At 44.1% G+C, this 17,791-nt stretch overlaps 1 protein-coding gene across 1 annotated transcript; it reads left to right on the top strand.

Moving 5' to 3' along the window:
• Positions 1-1,794: 1,794 nt before the first annotated feature.
• On the top strand, positions 1,795-16,997 carry LOC139225797 (homeobox protein unc-4 homolog). The gene is made up of 4 exons (XM_070856644.1): positions 1,795-2,022; positions 3,443-3,452; positions 12,159-12,316; positions 16,573-16,997. Exons 1-4 carry the CDS (start codon positions 1,795-1,797, stop codon positions 16,987-16,989), a joined length of 813 nt encoding a protein of 270 aa, XP_070712745.1. The 3' UTR covers positions 16,990-16,997.
• The last annotated feature ends 794 nt before the right edge of the window (positions 16,998-17,791 follow it).

Below are 17,791 nucleotides of genomic sequence, written 5' to 3'. Positions count from 1 at the left end.
GCTGCAAACACTCAGCAGGTCAGGCAACATTTGTGGAGAGAGAACCAGAGCTAACGTTTCAGGTCGCCAACCTTTCGTCAGCACCAGTTATAGTATATGATGATTGGGGGGCAGTGCTGCGTGGCGGGGTCAGGTTGGTGGAGGACCTTTGTCTTACAGATGTTTAGTGTAAGGCCCATGCTTTCGTATGCCTCAGTGAGGATGTTGTCAATGACTTGGAGTTCAGCCTCTGTATCTGCACAGATGCAAGCTTTGTCCGCGTACTGTAATTCGACGACAGAGGGTGGGACAGTCTTGGATCTGGCCTGGAGGTGACGAAGGTTGAATGGCGCGGCCCTGGACAACATGGACCACTTTCCATACCTCGGGAGCCTACTATCAGTAAGGGCAGACATCGACGACGAGAGTTAAACACTGCCTCCAGTGTGCCAGTGGAGCCTTCGGCCGCCTGAAGAAGAGAATGTTCGAAGACCAGTCCCTCAAATCTGGCACCAAGCTCATGGTCTACAGCGCTGTAGTGATACCCGCCCTCCTGTATGGCTCAGAGACGTGGACCATGTACAGTAGACACCTCAAATCGATGGAGAAATACCACCAACGTTGTCTCCGCAAGATCCTGCAAATCCCCTGGGAGGATAGATGCACCAATGATAGCGTCCTCGATCAGGCCAACATCCCCAGCATCGAAGCACTGACCACACTCGACCAGCTCCGTTGGGCGGGCCACATTGTTCGCATGCCTGACACAAGACTCCCAAAGCAAGCGCTCTACTCGGAACTTCTACACAGCAAGTGAGCCCCAGGTGGGCAGAGGAAATGTTTCAAGGACACCCTCAAAGTCTCCTTGATAAAGTGCAACATCCCCACTGACACTTGAGAATCCCTGGCCAAAGACTGCCCAAAGTGGAGGAAGTACATCTGGGAGGGCGCTGAGCACCTCGAGTCTCGTCGCCAAGAGCAAGCAGAAAGCAAGCGCAGGCAGCGGAAGACGCGTGCGGCAAACCAGACTCCTCACCCACCCATTCCTTCAACGACTCTCTACCCCACCTGTGACAGAGACTGTAATTCCAGTATTGGACTATTCAGTTACCTAAGAACTCACTTTTAGAGTGGAAGCAGTCTTCCTCGATTCAGAGGGACTGCCTATGATGATGATAGTATACTTGGGATAGGTAGATCAAATCTGTCATAGTTGCAACAAATTTGTCGAGGGCAGAATCAATCTGGCATGGGTAAAATACATTTGGGATGGGTGATATGAATTTGGGATAGAAGGAATAACCTGCCGTGGATAGGATCATTTGGAGAGGCTTCGCATGGTCTATGAGCGGAAAGGAGTGATTACCTGTGGATTTAGCAGTCCCAGAATGAGCCAGGGAATAACCCCAGGGACGGTATAAATACTCAGGCTCTGCTTGGGTTGGGGAGCCAGGTGTGAAGGCGCTGGTTGGCGAAGAGGTGATGCTGGAAGTGGGTGTGAGAGAGACACACACACATTGGACTTTTAAAAAGTCCCTGGCTCCGGGGAGAGGGGCAGCTGCGTGGGTCAATGCATTGCTTGGAGATGAAGGTTCGGACTATTGACAGAGAAACTTTAGCCTGCTCCGAGCTGATTGAAGACTTTACTTTGAAGTCTGCCAGAGGTGCTGAGTCCCGGGATGACGTCTTTCAGAGGGAGTTGATTTCTGGAAGTGAGTTTCAGGTGAGTTTCAGTCCTGCCGCCTCTCTCTCTCTCACACACACACACCTGTCCCCAGGTGAGCCTCTGCCCCCTCCTTCCCTCCTCCCTCCAGCATGTTCCGGCCTGGACACTTACTGCCTCCCATTCCCGCGGGGATATTCGCTCACCACACCGCCCACATCTGCCCGGCGTTCCCGGCACGGATCGGCCCGGCCCCGCTCTCCAATCTGCTGCTGCCTCCCGCGCCAATCTTCAGCTACGAGCTGCTCCAGAGCTACACGCCGCCGGATCCCTGCAAACAGGCGCTGCTGCTCGCCACACAGGCGGCGGGGCTGGCCGGGGTGTCGGAGTACTCGGGTAAGCGAGGGAGGACAGTGAGTGTGTGTGTGTGTGAGTGTGAGAGAGAGAGAGTGATAGAGAGAAAGAGAGTGTGATAGAGAGAGAGTGTGTGTGTGAGAGAGAATGTGATAGAGAGAAAGAGAGAGAGAGTGTGATAGAGAGTGGGAGAGTGTGTGTGAGAGAGAATGTGATAGAGAGAAAGAAAGAGAGAGTGTGATTGAGATAGAGAGAGAGTGTGTGTGGGAGAGTGTGTGTGTAAGAGAGAATGTGATAGAGAGAGAGAGTGTGTGTGTGAGAGAGAATGTGATAAAGAGAAAGAGAGAGAGTGTGATAGAGAGAGAGAGAGAGAGTGTGTGTGTGGGAGAGTGTGTGTGAGAGAGAGTGTGTGTGAGAGAGAGTGTGTGTGATAGAGAGAGAGTGTGTGTATGAGAGTGTGTGTGAGAGAGAGTGTGTGTGTGAGAGAGAGTGTGCGTGTATGTGAGAAAGTGTGTGAAAGTGTGTGTGAGAGAGTGTGTGCACATGGGAGAGAGAGTGTATATATGTGTGTGAGAGTGAGTGTGTGTGAGAGTGAGTGTGTGCATGTGGGAGAGAGAGCAAGAGAGAGTGTGTATATGTGTGTGTGAGAGAGACTGTGTGTGTGTTAGAGAGTGTGCACGTGAGAATGTGTGAAAGTGTGTGTGTGTGAGAGTGTGAGCGAGTATGTGAGAGAGAGAGAGCGTGTGTGTGAGAGAGAGAATGTGAGAGAGTATGTGAGAGAGTGTGTGTGTGAGAGAAAGATTGTGTGTGAGAGAGAGAGTGTATGAGAGAGTGTGTGTGAGAGAGAGTGTGTGTGTGAGAGAGAGAAAGTGTGTATGTGTGTGCGAGAGGGAGTGTGTGAGAGAGAGAGGGGGAGGGCAGTGCCCGTGTGTGAGTGAGTGAGAAAATGCGTGAGTGTGAATGAGAATGTGTGAAAGTGTGTGTGTGTGAGAGAGAGTGTGAGAGAGTATGTGTGTGTGTGTGTGTGTGAGAGTGTGTGTGTGTGGGAGAGTGTGTGTGATAGAGAGAAAGAGAGAGAGTGTGTGTGTGAGAGAGAGTGTGTGTGTGAGAGAGAGTGTGTGTGTGAGAGTGTGTGTGTGTGGGAGAGTGTGTGTGATAGAGAGAAAGAGAGAGAGTGTGTGAATGAGAGAGGGAGAGATGTGTGTGTATGATAGAGAGAGAATATGGATGTACGAATGAGCATCTGAAAGAATGAGGAACTGAAAGAAATTAGTATTAGTAAAAAAATACTGGAGAAATTAATGTGACCGAAAACTGATAAATCCCCTGGACCTGATGGCCTACATTAGGACAGGGAAAATGGAGTACGAGAAGAAGCTTGCAGGGAACATTAAGGCGGATTGCAAAAGTTTCTATAGGTATGTAAAGAGAAAAAGGTTGGTGAAGACAAACGTAGGTCCCCTGCAGTCAGAATCAGGGGAAGTCATAACGGGGAACAAAGAAATGGCAGACCAATTGAACAAATACTTTGGTTCGGTATTCACTAAGGAGGATACAAACAACCTTCCGGATATAAAAGGGGTCAGTGGGTCTAGTAAGGAGGGGGAACTGAGGGAAATCTTTATTAGTCGGGAAATTGTGTTGGAGAAATTGATGGGATTGAAGGCCGATAAATCCCCAGGGCCTGATGGACTGCATCCTAGAGTACTTAAGGAGGTGGCCTTGGAAATAGCGGATGCATTGACAGTCATTTTCCAACATTCCATTGACTCTGGATCAGTTCCTATGGAGTGGAGGGTAGCCAATGTAACCCCACTTTTTAAAAAAGGAGGGAGAGAGAAAACAGGGAATTATAGACCGGTCAGCCTGACCTCAGTAGTGGGTAAAATGATGGAATCAATTATTAAGGATGTCATAGCAGTGCATCTGGAAAATGGTGACATGATAGGTCCAAGTCAGCATGGATTTGTGAAAGGGAAATCATGCTTGACAAATCTTCTGGAATTTTTTGAGGATGTTTCCAGTAAAGTGGACAAAGGAGAACCAGTTGATGTGGTATATTTGGACTTTCAGAAGGCTTTCGACAAGGTCCCACACAAGAGATTAATGTGCAAAGTTAAAGCACATGGGATTGGGGGTAGTGTGCTGACGTGGATTGAGAACTGGTTGTCAGACAGGAAGCAAAGAGTAGGAGTAAACGGGTACTTTTCAGAATGGCAGGCAGTGACTAGTGGAGTGCCGCAAGGTTCTGTGCTGGGGCCCCAGCTGTTTACATTGTACATTAATGATTTAGACGAGGGGATTAAATGCAGTATCTCCAAATTTGCGGATGATACTAAGTTGGGTGGCAGTGTGAGCTGCGAGGAGGATGCTATTAGGCTGCAGAGTGACTTGGATAGGTTAGGTGAGTGGGCAAATGCATGGCAGATGAATTATAATGTGGATAAATGTGAGGTTATCCACTTTGGTGGTAAAAACAGAGAGACAGACTATTATCTGAATGGTGACAGATTAGGAAAAGGGAAGGTGCAACGAGACCTGGGTGTCATGGTACATCAGTCATTGAAGGTTGGCATGCAGGTACAGCAGGCGGTTAAGAAAGCAAATGGCATGTTGGCCTTCATAGCGAGGGGATTTGAATACAGGGGCAGGGAGGTGTTGCTACAGTTGTACAGGGCCTTGGTGAGGCCACACCTGGAGTATTGTGTACAGTTTTGGTCTCCTAACTTGAGGAAGGACATTCTTGCTATTGAGGGAGTGCAGCGAAGGTTCACCAGACTGATTCCCGGGATGGCGGGACTGACCTATCAAGAAAGATTGGATCAACTGGGCTTGTATTCACTGGAGTTCAGAAGAATGAGAGGGGACCTCATAGAAACGTTTAAAATTCTGACGGGTTTAGACAGGTTAGATGCAGAAAGAATGTTCCCAATGTTGGGGAAGTCCAGAACCAGGGGTCACAGTCTGAGGATAAGGGGTAAGCCATTTAGGACCGAGATGAGGAGAAACTTCTTCACCCAGAGAGTGGTGAACCTGTGGAATTCTCTACCACAGAAAGTAGTTGAGGCCAATTCACTAAATATATTCAAAAGGGAGTTAGTTGAAGTCCTTACTACTCGGGGGATCAAGGGTTATGGCGAGAAAGCAGGAAGGGGGTACTGAAGTTTCATGTTCAGCCATGAACTCATTGAATGGCGGTGCAGGCTAGAAGGGCTGAATGGCCTGCTCCTGCACCTATTTTCTATGTTTCTATGTTTCTATAGGAAAGAGGTGGCTATAGAGATAGTGGATGCATTGGTTGTCATCTTCCAAAATTCCATAGATTCTGGAACGGTTTCCGCAGATTGAAAGATAGCTAATGTAACCCCGCCATTTAAGAAAGCATGGAGAGAGAAAATGGGGAACTCAGACCAGTTAGCTGGACATCAGTTGTAGGGAAAATGCTAGAATCTATTACTAAGGACGTGGTAACGGGGCACTTAGAAAACAATAATAGGATTAGGCAGAGTCAACACGGATTTATGAAAGGGAAATCATGTTGACAAATCTGTTAGAGATTTTTGAGATTGTAACTAGTAGAATAGATAAGAGGGAACTGGTGAATGTGGTGTATTTGGATGTTCAGAAGGCATTCAATAAGGTGCCATACAAGAGGTTATTTGAACAAAATCAGGGCTCATGGGATTGGGGCTAATATACTAGCATGGATTGAGGAGTGCAACGAAGGTTCATCAGACTGATTCCTGGGATGGGGAGATTGGCCTATGAGGAGAGATTGAGCAGACTAGGCCTATATTCTCTAGAGTTTAGAAGAATGAGAGGTGATCTCATTGAAACATACAACATTCTTAAAGGCTTAACAGGGTAGATGCAGGGAGGATGTTTCCCCTGGCTGGGGAGTCTAGAACCAGGGGTCACAGTCTCAGAATAAGGGGTCTGCCTTTTAGGATTGAGATGAGGAGAAACGTCTTCACTCAGATGATGGTGAATCTTTGGAATTCTCTACCCCAGAGGGCTTTGGAGGCTCAGTCATTGAATATATTCAAGACAGAGATCGATAGATCTTTGAATATTAAGGGAATCAAGGGATATGGGGATTGGGCAAGAAAATGGAGTTGATGTCTAAGTTCAGCCATGATCTTATTGAATGGCGGAGCAGGCTCGAGGGGTTGACTGACCTACTCCTGCTCCTAATTCTTATGTTCTTATGTATGTGTAATAGAGAGAGAGAGAGAATGTGTGCATAAGTGTATGAGAGATGGAATATAGGGAACATAGGAATAGGAGTAGGTCATTCAGCCCCGGAGCCTGTTCTGCCATTCAGTGAGATTGTGGCTGATCTGTATCGTAACTCCAACCACCCGCATTGGCTCCATATCCCTTAATACCCTTGGCTACCCTTGGGTTGTGTATGTGTGAGAGAGATGGAGAGAAAGGGAAAGGGAGAGAGAGAATATGTGTGTGTGAGAGAGTGAGATGGAATAGGGGTGTATGTGTGTGGGGGAGAGATGGATAAAGAGAATGTGTGTGTGCAAGTGAGATTTGGAGAGAGAGAGAAAATGTATGAGAGAGGTAGATGGGATAATTGATAGAGGGAATGTGAAAGAAGCAGATAAATAAAGAGATGGCATGTGTGAAAGACAAAAAGAAAGAAAATGAGAGAGAATACAAAAGGAGTTTATAGGAATTGGGTTTAGCAAGAAGAGAAAATAGAGTTGGTCCATGTGATAGAGTGATGATAAACTGATGTATGTGTGAGATAGAGAGTAAGAGGGAGCGAGAAAGGGAGTATGAGAGGGAATGAGAGAGGGAATGAAAGGAAATGAAAGAAAGAGAGGGAGTTAGAGAATGAGAGAGAAAGAAAGACTTGCATTTATATAGCGGCTTTCACAATCACCAGATGTCTCAAAGCGCTTTACAACCAATGTAGTACTTTTGGAGTGTAGTCACTGTTGTAATGTAGGAGGGAGGGAGTGAGAGAGGGAATGAGGGAGGGAGTGAGAGAGGGAATGAGGGAGGGAGTGAGAGAGGGAATGAGAGAGGGAATGAAAGAGGGAGTGAGAGAGGGAGGGAATGAGAGCGGGAGTGAGAGAGGGAGTGAGGGAATGAGAGGGAGTGAGGAAATGAGAGAGGGAATGAGAGAGAGAATGAGGGAATGAGAGAAGGAGTGAGAGAGTGAGAGAGGGAGTGAGGGAATGAGAGAGGGAAATGAGGGAATGAGAGAGGGAATGAGAGAGGGAGTGAGAGAATGAGAGAAGGAGTGAGGGAATGAGAGAGGGAGTGAGAGAGGGAGGAAATGAGAGGGAGTGAGAGAAGGAATGAGAGAGGGAATGAGAGAGGGAGTGAGGGATGAGAGAGGGCGTGAGGGAGGGAACGTGAGAGGGAGTGAGGAAGTGAGAGAGGGAATGAGTGAGGGAGTGAGAGAGGGAGTGAGTGAGAGAATGAGGAAATGAGAGAGGGAGTGAGAAAATGAGAGAGCGAGTGAGAGATGGAATGAGAGAGGGAGGGAGTGAGAGATACCCAAAGAGAGAACTTTACAGAGAAAAGTAGAAACTGAGAGAAACGGAAGAATGTGAGAGCGATTGGAGACAGCGCATGATATGTGACAGACAGCAGGGAGGACAGAGCGAAAGACAGGTCGGGGAAAGTGAAGAAAGAAAGGGAAGCCAATAAAGTCTGAATGAAGAAAGGTGACTAAACCCGAGACCACGTGCAGAGCGAATCTGGCGGGGTTTTAAATGATTTCATCTGAAAACAAACCGTGATTATTTGGTCGAACCGTGAAAGTTTTATTTCAACTGAGTGTATAGTCTGAGATTTTCTACAGCTAACCGTAGTGTGTGGTTGGGAGGCATTGCAGCAGAGAGCTGGAGGTGTATCACTGCCTCACTCACCCGGAGTTGAGTGAACTTTGATCAGTGGGGAATTGCGGTGGAAGTTGGGAACCTTGTGCTGCCGATCACTTGGTTTTGTGTTCGAATTCGCTGCCAGAAAGTTATCAATCAGGGAAGTAAAGTGTAACAAGGGCCCGGATAGATGGCCAACCTTCCATACTGATGCTGTCACTGGGGAAGGTTGGTCAAACGCAACTTCTGATCCACACAATCATTTCATAGCGTTCCTCCTCATCTGCATTCATTTAGACTGAGTTTCCTGTCTATTTATCTGCTTTCTATTCTATTTCTTGCTCTGTATCTGTGTCACATGTTACTTTTTATTCCAACTGTGATCGACTGGCTCCAACTCAATTTACTGCTAATTTAACTGATCTATTTTAGTTATTAATCTGCACGCTTTATCTGTTTTATATGATTCTCTGCATGCTTTAAATTTCATTTCTTATCTGTGTGCTTTAGTTGTTATAGGATTGGCCGCGCTCTCTCTCTCTCTCTCTCTCAGTTGTTTCTCTTTTAGATTTTATTTCTTATCTGCTTGTTTAATGTTTGGAAATTCATCATTGCTCCGTGTGTGTGTTCTATCGGTTTTAGAATCATTTGTTGCCCTGTATATTTATCTGCTTCACTTGTCAGTCCTTGTTCTGTGCGTTTTATTGTATTTTCGAGGTTAGAGCTTGCTTCATGCGGTTTAAATGTTTTTCCAATTCATTAATTGCTCGTGTGGTTTATCCTTTTTAATGTTATTTATTACACGGTGAGTTTTATGCATTTTATATCTCAGTGCTAATTCTGCAAAGTTTATTTGTGTGAGATGTAATTTATTACTTGTGCGATTTATCACTTCTTGTATATTTCATTTTATCTTGTATTTGAGTTTTGGCATTCTGCATCTTTACCTGTTTTCTATGTAATTATTTACTGTGTGTATTGGGTCTATTTTACATTGTATTAGTTACTCTGTTTATCTTATCCGTGTATCGCTTGTATCTTGCTTCAGTGCGCTCTCACCCCTCGTATATTTTATTTCTTACCTGTGTGTTATCTGTCTTCAAATGCACTGTGCGCTCTCTCTGTGCTATATTGTGCTTTATATTTCATGTATTGCTATGCCAGTTGAACCCCGCCTTAGGAGGGTAGTGGGGAAATGGGCGCTTGCGAGTTGGCAGCCTGATTTACAACCGGCCTGGTTTGATGTTCCGGCGACTTGAGTAGGAACTAAAATAGAGAGGGTGTAAAAAGGGCCATCCATTCGGCATCACACGGTTTGCGCCATCGCCCGAGATGAATTTGCCCCCAATGTGTTTTACATTAAATCCTCGCTCTGTGTGAGTTAAGCGTTGTGGAATTCATTCCCCGGTGTGTGCTTTATCTCTTTCATATTTTATTTCATGTTCTGTTTTATATTTCATTTGTTATCTTTATTTTGTAACTTATTTCCTGCTTTGTCTATTTTCGATGTAATTATTTGTTCGGTATATATTATTGATTTTATACAATCCTTGCTTGCTGCACTGACTTTGGTTTATATTTGGTGCTGTGTATGTTTTATCTGTAGTACAGTTTAATTTTGTGCTCTGTTCATTTTATCTGCTGTATATTGTATTTCACGCTCTTTATATTTTATTAGTTGCTCCATTTAAAAAAAAAGTTTTTTTATTTAATTTCCTGAGTGTTTACTTTTGATATATTTCATTTCTGGCTCAGAGCATGTTATAAGTTTTGTTATTTTATTTCTTGTGTTTGTATCTGTTTAAATGTTATTATATGTTGTGTGTTTCGCCTCTTGTGTTTTATTCCTCACTCTGTTCATTTTGTTTGCTGACAGTTTTATTGCACACATCCTGCTTTATCTGTTGTATATTGTATTATTTTTCTGTGTGCTTTACCTGTTGTATATTGTATTATTTCCCTGTGTGCTTTATCAGTTGTATATTGTATTCTTTCCCTGTGTGCTTTGTCAGTTGTATATTGTATTCTTTCCCTGTGTGCCTTATCTGTTGTATATTGTATTATTTCCCTGTGTGCTTTGTCAGTTGTATATTGTATTCTTTCCCTGTGTGCTTTATCTGTTGTATATTGTATTATTTCCCTGTGTGCGTTGTCTGTTGTATATTGTATTATTTCCCTGTGTGCTTTATCTGTTGTATATTGTATTATTTCCCTGTGTGCTTTGTCAGTTGTATATTGCATTCTTTTCCTGTGTGCTTTATCTGTTGTATATTGTATTATTTCCCTGTGTGCTTTATCTGTTGTATATTGTATTATTTCCCTGTGTGCTTTGTCAGTTGTATATTGTGTTCTTTCCCTGTGTGCTTTATCTGTTGTATATTGTATTATTTCCCTGTGTGCGTTGTCTGTTGTACATTGTATTATTTCCCTGTGTGTTTTATCTGTTGTATATTGTATTATTTCCCTGTGTGCTTTATCTGTTGTATATTGTATTCTTTCACAGTATGCTTTATCTGTTGTATATTTTATTTCTATCTGTTGTATAGCTTATTAGCTGTTCCATCTCTTAGTTCATTTTCTATTTTATTTCCTATTCTGACTGTTATTTCTTTGGTTTATTTATTCTCTGCATGGAGCATATTTTATGTTTTATCTATAGTCCGTCTACTAAATCATTTAGTTCTTGTTCTGGTGTTTAATCTCTTCTATATTTGACATCGTGCTCCATTTGTTTTATATGCTATGCCTTGATCTCTGTTTATTTGTTTTACACTTTACTCCTTGATTTCCATATTTTATCTGTTTGATATTTTATTTCTGGTCCTACATGTTTTATATTTTATGTTGTACTCTGAGATTTTATGGTTGTATCGCTGTGTTTTATCAATTACATTTTCCTCCTTGCTCGTCGTGCAATATAGTTTCTTTTCTGTTGGGGTCAACCCGGTTTGCCTATGTCGGTGCGTTTTCCTAATTTTATATTTTAATTCTTACTTTGCGCATTTTATTTGTTTTATATTTTATGTTGTGCCTGTTTGTTTTAAACTTTATTTCTTGTTCTGCGGGTGTTATCTGTTTTCAAATAAATGTTGTCCTCTCTGTTAAGCCTGTTTTTTGAGTTGCTCTGTCTGTTTTCCCTCTTTTAAATGTTATTTCTCACGCTGTAAAGACTCAACTTGGTCTCTGTTTAATCTGTTTCACAGCTCTGTGTGTTTTATCAATTACTTAATGCTTCGTGCAGTTTATGTGCTTTAGATTTTATTGTTGTTCTGTGTTTTATCTGGTTATATTTTATCGCTCATTCGGCATGCTATATTTATTCATGGCTCTCATATATTTAGCCTATTTATAATTAATTTTTCCTTTTATTTTATTTATTGTTTTGCATTTTTTATCTGTTTTACATTTTATTGTTCACTCTGTGTGGGGATTTGTTATGTTTAATTTCTTGTTCTAACTAGTTAATTTATTTTCATGTGCCTTTTATCCATTTTATATTTAATTTCTTGCTCTGAATGTTTAGTCTGTTTTATATTTTATTGATGACTGTGTGTTTTACCTGTTTTATATTTTAATAGTTGTCCTTTGTGTTTTATGTGTATAATATTTTATTTCTAGCACTATATTTTATATTTTATTTACCGATCTGTGTTTTTTTATCTGCTCTACCTTTTTTTCTAGTTCCGTGTGTTTCATCCGTTGTATAATTTAGTTTTGACAGTGCAGGGTCGATCTTGACTTTGTGTGATAGTGTAAAACTGGTGATAGCAAATCGTAAACCCGTTTTACATATCTCCCCATTTGTTTCATATGATTTACAATTAATTTCTCACACTGTGCGCTCAATCTGTTTTGTATTTAATTTCATGCTCTATTTTTGTCTGTTTTATATTTTTTCTTGCTCCCTCAGTTTTACTTGTTTCCTTTGAAATGAATGTTTATTGCACTATAACTCATGCTCTTGTACATATGGCTGCATTTTACACCTGATCTGGGCTAGCACCTCAGTGCAGTAATGAAGGAGTGCAGCATTGTCAGAGGTGCTGTCTTTAACATGAGATGTTAAAATGTCTATGGGGGTGTAAAAGCTCCCGCGACACTATTTGAAGAAATGCTGGTGTCATGGCCAACATTCACCCCTAAACCAACAGCACCGAAAGCAAAGGAACTCTATTCCTTATAGCACCATGCAATATTCAAACCGTCTGCCATGGCTGACTGTATATCCGTGACTGTACTTCACAGATTATTAATTGGTTGCAAAAGTGCTTAGGAACAGCCTGAGGTTGTTTACCTTGTGTGATTTTGCCGTGCAGACGAGTCGAAGCCAGTGAAGCAGCGACGGGCGCGGGCGAACTACAGCAGCTGGCAGCTGGAGGAGCTGGAGAAAGCATTCCAGACAACTCAGTACCCTGACATCTTCATGAGAGAGGCACTGGCACTCCGACTGGACCTGATCGAGGCCAGAGTACAGGTACAGCCGACAAAAACACTCCAAAGTATATTTAGGGAAGGTGTGTGTACAATAGAGGACTAAAATGGGAGTGCGGGAATCAGAGATTACATTTTGTGAGGGAGCACATAAAAGGCGGAGTTCAAAAGAATCTAGAGTAAATGAACGAGAGAGTGGGAGAGGGAGAGAGAGTGCGGGAGTGGGAGAGGGAGAGAGAGAGTGCGGGAGAGGGAGAGAGTGGGAGAGGGAGAGAGAGAGTGCAGGAGAGGGAGAGAGGGAATGTGCGGGGAGAGAGGGAATGTGCGGGAGAGGGAGAGTGCGGCAGAGAGTGCGGGAGAGGGAGCGAGCACGGGAGAGGGAGAGTGCGGCAGAGAGTGTGGGAGAGGGAGAGAGCGCGGGAGAGAGAGTGCGGCAGAGAGTGCGGGAGAGGGAGAGTGCGGCAGAGAATGCGGGAGAGGGAGAGGGAGAGGGAGAGAGTGCGGGAGAATGAGAGTGCGGGAGAGGGAGAGCAGGGCAGTGAGTGTGGTGGAGAGGGAGAGTGTGGGGCCAGCAGAGTTTAAGGTACAATAGGAAGTGTGTGAGGGAGAACTGGGAGAAGATTAACTTTTCTGGCGAATATCAGTGTTTTGTGTTGGTCTTTTTGTATTGTTGAATGTTTCAATGTTCTGTAGATGAATAATTTTGCAGCTCTCAGAATAGTCTGGAACTCTTGTTCTAACTCTCCTTAAATTACAGTTTTATTCAATATTATGACAATTTTTGAAAACATTTATTTCTGTGTGTCATATTACACTGGGATTTTCCTGAACCATACAGGTTATTATTAAAATTAGGCTGTAATTAGAGCATTCCTCTCCAGTTCAACCTGTCACTGCCCCTCTCCCTTCCCTCCTCTCCCCTCATTGTCACCTTTCTCTTCCCTTCTGCCCCACCGCCCTCCCCTTCGCTCCCCTCTCCCCTTCCCTCATCCTCTCTCCCCTCCCCCTCTGCCCTCCCCTATCTCCCCTCTCCCTCCCCTCTCCCTCCTCTCCCACTCCGTCCCTCTGCCCTCCTCCCTCCCTCTCTCCTACCCCTCCCCTCCCCTCCCCTCACTCTCACCTTCCCCTCCCCTTCTGCCCCTCCGCCCTCTCCCCTCCCCTCCCCCTCTCTCCCCTCCCTTTCCTCTCTCCCTCCTCTCCCACTCCATTCCTCTGTTCTCCCCCCCACTCCCCTCTGCCCTTCTTCCCGCCCCTCCCGTCTCTGCTCCTGACCCCTTCTCCTTTCTCCCCTCCCCCCTATGGTCCACCCCCTACGCCTCTCTTTCCCTTTCAGATCATCTCTCATTCTTCCAAAGAATAGAAGGTCCAGTCTACTTAATCCCTCCACTTAGGGCAACCCTCTCATCTCAGGAATCCGTCTGGTGAACGCCCTCAATGGCAAGTATATCCTTCCTTAGTTAAGGAGACCAAAACTGTGCACAATGTTCCAGCTGTGGTCTCACTAGGGCCCTATATAATTACAGCAAGACTTCCTTACTTGTATACTCCAACCCCCTTGCAATAAAAACTGACATACCATTTGCCTTCCTAATTGATTGCTATATATCCTCAATCCAAACTAATATATTACCTGCAATCCCATGAGCCCTAATCTTGTGCAACAAGCTCTTGTGTGGCACCTTATCGAATGCCTTCTGAAAATCCAAATATACTACATTGACTAGTTCCCCCTTATCTACCCTGCTAATTACACCCTCAAAAAGCTCTAATACCATTTTTCAAACATAAAACCGTAATCACTCTGCCTAATCATATAATGATTTTCTAAGTGCGTTGTTACCACATCTCTAATAATAGATTCTAGCACATTCCCTACTATTGATGTCAGGCTAACTGGTCTATAGTTCCCTGTTTTTTCTCTCCCTCCTTTGTGGAACAGCCGTTACATTTGCTACCTTCCAATCTATGGGGATCGTTCTCGAATCTAAGGAATTCTGGAAGATCACACCCAATGCATCTACTTTCTCCACAGCTAGCTTTTTAAAAGCCTAGGGTTTAGGCTATTAAGATTTGTTGGCATTTAGTCCCATTATTTTCTCCAGTACCTTTTCTTTATTAATATTAATTACTTTAAGTTCCTCGCTCTCATTGGACCCTTGGTTCCCCATTATTTCTGGTATCTTCTATTGTGAAGTCAAATACAAAATATTTGTTTAATATTTCTGCCATTTCCTTATTCCCAATTATAATTTCTCCTGTCTCTGCCCCTAAGGGATCCACATTTACTTTTGCTAATCTCTTCCTTTTTACATAATTGCAATAGCTCTGCCCCTAAGGGATCCACATTTACTTTTGCTAATCTCTTCCTTTTTACATAATTGCAATAGCTCTTACAATCTGTTTTTATATTTCTTGTTAGTTTACTCATTCTATTTTCTCTCTTGATCAATTTCTTGGTCGTCCTTTGCTGATTTTTAAAATCATCAGGTTTTCTATTCTTTTGACAACATTATAAGCCTTTTCTTTTAATCTAATATGATCCTTAAATTCTCTGGTTAACCATGTTTGCACCACTTTTCCATTGGAGGTTTTATCCCTCGAAGGAATGCACATTATGAATTATTTTTTTAAATGTTCGCTATTGCTTATCTACCATCATATCTTTTAATCTAATTTCCCAATCTACAGTAGTCAACTCCCACTTCATTACCTCCATAATTGGTGTTATTTAAATTGAAGGTCTGAGGTTTGGACTTAACCACATCACTCTCAAACTCAATATGAAATTCTATCATATTATGATCACTCTTCCCCAGATGATCCTTTACTATAAGATTACTAATTAACCATGTCTCATTACACAATGCTAGATCTAAAATAGCCGCTTCCCTACTTGGCTCTTTGACATATTGTTGTAGAAAACTGTCTCAAATGCACGCCATGAACTCGTCCTCCAAGCTACTTTTACCAGTTTGGTTTGCCCAGTCAGTATATAGATTAAAGTTCCCCACGATTATTGCATTACCCTTATTACATGTTCCTCCAACTTCTTGATCTATACTCTGTTCAACATTAAAATTACTGTCAGGGGGCCTATAAACTACTCCCACCAGTGTTCTCTGCCATTTACTATTTCTTAACTCCACCCATAATGAATTTCCATCCTGATTTTCAGGGCTAAGATCCTTCCTTATTCCTGTTTTTATCTCATCCTTTAATATAAGGGCTACCCCCACCCTTTTCCATTTTGCCTAACTTTTCTAAAAGTTAAGTACCTTGGAATATTTAGTTCCCAACCTTGGTCACTCTGCAACTGTGTCTCAGTAATGGCCACTAGATCAAACCCATTTATCTTCATATGTGCCATTAATTCATCTATCTTGTTTCAAATGCTTTGTGCATTCAGAAATAGCGCCTTTAATTTGAACCTTTTACTATTTTTCCCTGATTGCTTCCAACTGCAAGGCTACCAGAAGACAGGCTAGCCAGTCCTATATTTGTTTCCGGTCCTGCGATTTCTCTATTTTGTGGCCTCAGTGGCCCAGGAATGAAGTGGGCAGCTAGGATTCCTGTTCCTGATCGCTACCCCGGTCCCTCCTGGTGCAAGGTACATGTGTATGGACTCGGGTGAGGTCTCTGCCGTGACACAGTAATGTCCACTCACCCTGGCCCTGCCCCTGCACACACTCACTGTCCAGCCTGACTGATAGGCATCTGGAGGAGTCAATTGCCAGTGGCCAAGGCCTCTGGAACTGGAGTTAAGACAGGAGTCAGTTGTCAGAGAGGAAGTAGGGGAAAGGGGAAAGGGAGAAAGACAATTAAAGGAAAGACTTGCATTTATATAACGCCTTTCACAACCTCAGGACACCCCAAAGTGATTCACAGCCAATGAAGTGCAGTCACTGTTGTAATGTGGGAAACGTGGCAGCAAATTTGCGCACAGCAAGCTCCCACAAACAGCAATGAGATAATCTGTTTTAGTGATGTTGGTTGAGGGATAAATATTGACCAGGACACCGGGGATAACTCCCCTGCTCCTCTTCGAAATAGTGCTGAGGGATCTTTTACATCCACCTGCGAGAGCAGACGGGGCCTCAGTTTAACGTCTCAGCAGGACGTTACGGAGCAGGCTCGAGGGGCGAGATGGCCTACTCCTGTTCCTAATTCTTATGTTCTTATGTCTCATCCAGCAGTGCAGCGCTCCCTGGTTTCTGCACTGAAGTACAATATAGAAAAGGGAGCGTTACCTCCCTGCCCAGCTGAATGATAAGGCAATTGATTGAGGGATTTATTCCACAGGTCTGGTTCCAGAATCGCCGAGCTAAGCTGAGGCGACAGTTGAAGATCCAGGGAAGACCCACAGAGAGGAGCAGGAACCAGGAGCCCAGCGGCGACCCCGAGGAGGAGAAATGTGACCATCCAGAGGTTGAGGCCGTCAAACACCAGACGGAGAAAGCCGGCTACCCTTGGCCGGGATCCCAAGCTGACCAAGCGGAGGGCCTGGTCGCTGCCCCTTTCCGGACAGTGGTCCAGGGAATCAGAGACAATTCTGGCCCCAGTCCCAGTCCCGAGCAGATCCGCAGCTGCAGCATCGCCACACTGCGAGCGAAGGCCAGGGAGCACGAGGCCGAGATACACAGCGGGGCTGTTAACCTCCTCCCTGCCTCCCAACCCCCTTCTCCAGTGCAGCCGGGAGCCAATGACCAGGCCATATAATCCAATCTGTGAGCACACTGTAACATACCGAGCGCCTGTACCATACAGAGAAGGGTCACACGCTGCACCATACACAACCCTCAGAGAGAACCTGTAACACAGAGAGAGAGATTGTGTAACTGAGAGACCGATTGACACAGAGGCACACCAAGGGTTTAATACTGAGAGACTGTTATACACAGAGAGGGACTGTAACACAGAGGGACTGTAACACAGAGGGACTGTAACACAGAGAGACTGTAACACAGAGGGACTGTAACACAGAGAGACTGTAACACAGAGAGACTGTAATACAGAGAGACTGTAACACAGAGAGACTGTAATACAGAGACTGTAACACAGAGGGACTGTTACACAGAGAGACTGTAGCACAGAGAGACTGTTACATGCTGAGAATGTAATACAGAGGGACTGTAACACAGGGGGACTGTAACACAGAGAGACTGTTACATACAGAGAATATAACAGAGAGAGAGAGATACGGACAGCCTGTGTAACACTACTAAAGTGTTTATATATTCACCAGAAAGATCTACAAGAATACAAATAATTGAACTGAAAGGAGGAATATTAGGTCCATGGCCCATAGTCCGATTATAGGACCAATCAGCAGGGGTTTATGATTCTTAGCAGCTCACAGGGTTTGGAAAGTAAGGATGTTGACAACAGAGAAATGTTCACTTAACAAAAGGGGGGGGAAGGAGCACAATGTTAGCGGTGTGGTGCGGTGCACAGCCCGGGGGTGAGGGAGTGACCTGTGACCACGGGCACTGTTTGCCGCAAAATACGGCACATGTCAAAT

Source organism: Pristiophorus japonicus, chromosome 15 (assembly GCF_044704955.1).
Source record: "Pristiophorus japonicus isolate sPriJap1 chromosome 15, sPriJap1.hap1, whole genome shotgun sequence".
Taxonomy (NCBI): Eukaryota; Metazoa; Chordata; class Chondrichthyes; family Pristiophoridae; genus Pristiophorus; species Pristiophorus japonicus.
This window is presented reverse-complemented; position numbering and strand designations above follow the sequence as displayed.